The sequence below is a fragment of the Centruroides sculpturatus genome, unplaced genomic scaffold (assembly GCF_000671375.1).
Source record: "Centruroides sculpturatus isolate CEXI.00-Female unplaced genomic scaffold, Cexi_2.0 scaffold1151, whole genome shotgun sequence".
NCBI classification, from domain to species: Eukaryota; Metazoa; Arthropoda; class Arachnida; order Scorpiones; family Buthidae; genus Centruroides; species Centruroides sculpturatus.
The window spans coordinates 233,439-235,821 of NW_019385953.1; the positions used below are offsets into that span (position 1 = coordinate 233,439).

The 2,383-nt window shown below is 30.3% G+C and overlaps 1 protein-coding gene across 1 annotated transcript in view; it reads right to left on the reverse strand.

The window, feature by feature from the left end:
* Positions 1-2,383, reverse strand: part of LOC111612786 (midasin-like) — a 162,112-nt gene that overhangs the window by 118,866 nt on the left and 40,863 nt on the right. Inside the window, exon 19 of the mRNA XM_023354042.1 lies at positions 1,492-1,599. Coding sequence (XP_023209810.1) covers positions 1,492-1,599 — 108 coding nt within the window. The remainder of the gene's footprint in view (positions 1-1,491; positions 1,600-2,383) is intronic.

Here is a 2,383-nt window from a genome sequence, read left to right on the forward strand (position 1 = left end):
CAAAAAATATCTCTATATATGCATTTGTGAACTGTTATTTACGATATTTGTAATAATTTTTGTTTAATCACTTTATTTCAACTACTGTATTTTTTGCTAATTATGTATTCGCTCGAACTTTGTTAAAACCTTAACTGTATCCCAAACAACAACCGAAGTTGTAAGAGAAAATTCGCCTATTTTACCAATCTAGGGATCTCCTTTTTTCCAAATTTTAATATCAACTCAAAATAATTTAAAAAGACAAATTACAATAAAACAGTTTATTATCCAACTATCAGAAATTTCACAACATGCCAAGGAAGAGAGGAAGGAGCAATTAAATAATTAAAATTGTAAAGGATTAAAAAATATATATAAAAATGGGGAATATTGCACTTCTGACAATCGCTGCAAGTATGTGGGCTAGATTTGGAGAATCCGTGCTTCTCGCATGGAAAACTGTATATGGCCAGCTCATGCATCGGAAAACCTTCTGATTTATTCATGTAAAGATGGAAAAACAAAAAATATCATGTATTCACAAGCACTCCAATAAATAAATAAAATTGAAACGACACTTTGAAATGTTTTCCTGATGAAAATGAATAATAATAATAAGTTTCAATAAAAATTATAAAATGCAAATTGAATTTTATTATAATGAGTTTGCTTGAATTTCATTTCTTCTGAGATCGCAGAATATGAGATGGGTAAGCTGGTTTTAAATAAAAATTATTATAGTAAAATAAAATACAGTCAACCCCCTATAACACTGTTTATAATTCTGTTTTATATGAATTCCATGTTGTATGAGTCACTTAGATTTTACAAATATGTGTGCCGGGCTGTGAACGGATCACATATTTGTAAAATCTAAGTGACTCGTACAACATGGAATTCATATAAAATGGAATTATCAACAGTGTTATAGGAGGTTCACTGTATTTAAAACACATTTTTTTTATAATGAATGAAATGTATAATATAGAATTGAATAGAAATAAAATTATTGTAACGTAAATAAAATAATAAAATAAAGTTTTCATTACTTTAAAATCATCATATTTACAAATGCAAATTAATAAAATAATAATTTTAACTTGTTATTTAACTGTACAAAATTTTCTCATATCATACTAAAAAAAAATACATTTTAAAATTATTCCATATTATCAAGAAGAAATAATATAAAATTTTTAAATTTCATAATCTCTGCTGTAATATTCAAAAGAATTACCATAATTACAGAAGCTTTAGGTTATGGTTTTATTCATAGTAATAACAAAATAAACTAAAGAAAAATATTCTCATATATGAATGTATAGAAAATAATTAATTTAACTTGAATCTTGCTATGACATAATAAATTAATACAATTGCATTAATGAAATTCTTGATTACCAGAAATAATAATAACAGTAACATTTATAATTACTAAATTATATTGTAAATTGTAGTAAAAAATGACAACTATAACATCATATATTTTTAAAAATTTAGAACAATTACCTGATTAAATAAAAGCACTTCACACCAGCGTAAGATATCTCTTAAATTAAATTCCCAAGAAGGCCCTTTCTCGCCCCATAATTTCTGAATTTGTATTTCTTCCACAATCTATAAAATATTTCATTTTTTTAATTATATTATCACAATGCAATTATAAAAAAAATTCCAATATTACAATATTACAGTATTATAATTAAAACATGTTTAAAAAATTTCAAATATAGTGAGTTTTAAATTATGGCAATGCAACACATGGGCGATCTGTCTAGGGAGATGCCTTCCAGGAAGTCTTTTTAAGGGTAACTGGCCGCTATTCAGGCATTACAGACGTGGAGAAAACCCAGAAAACTCCACATGGCCAGCCTGTTCTGGTGAGGCACGAACCCACAACCAAACTCCCAGTGTTCAGGGAATGGACCTGCTTGGTAGCCAGTGGGCCACAAGTACCCAAGTACATTAAGACCCCACTTAACACTGCCTCTATTAACACTGATTCGATATAACACACTCTAGTCTAAGCCTAAAGAAAAGCTCAAAATTTATGCTGATTCAAATTATTGTGGCATTTCATTGATTTGTATACAAGGTCTGTTCAAAAAGTATCGGACCTTTTTTTTTCCGCGTAAACCAATGATGCGAGAGAGGCCTCCTTCGGTGGAGTTGTGGAGGGGACAGTCATGCACAGCCCTGAATTTTTTCCCGCCTGCAGGAAGCGTCAGTCGTTGGCAATCGGCGTATGAGTGAGGTCATGTAGTGTGCTCTCGTCGGATTTCACTAAGCTGGAAAATGACTGAACAACGTGAGCAGCGATATTACATCAAATTTTGCCAAAAACCTTGGCGATACCCGAGTGTAAACCATTCGCAAGATTCAGCAGGCTTTCGGGGACGAT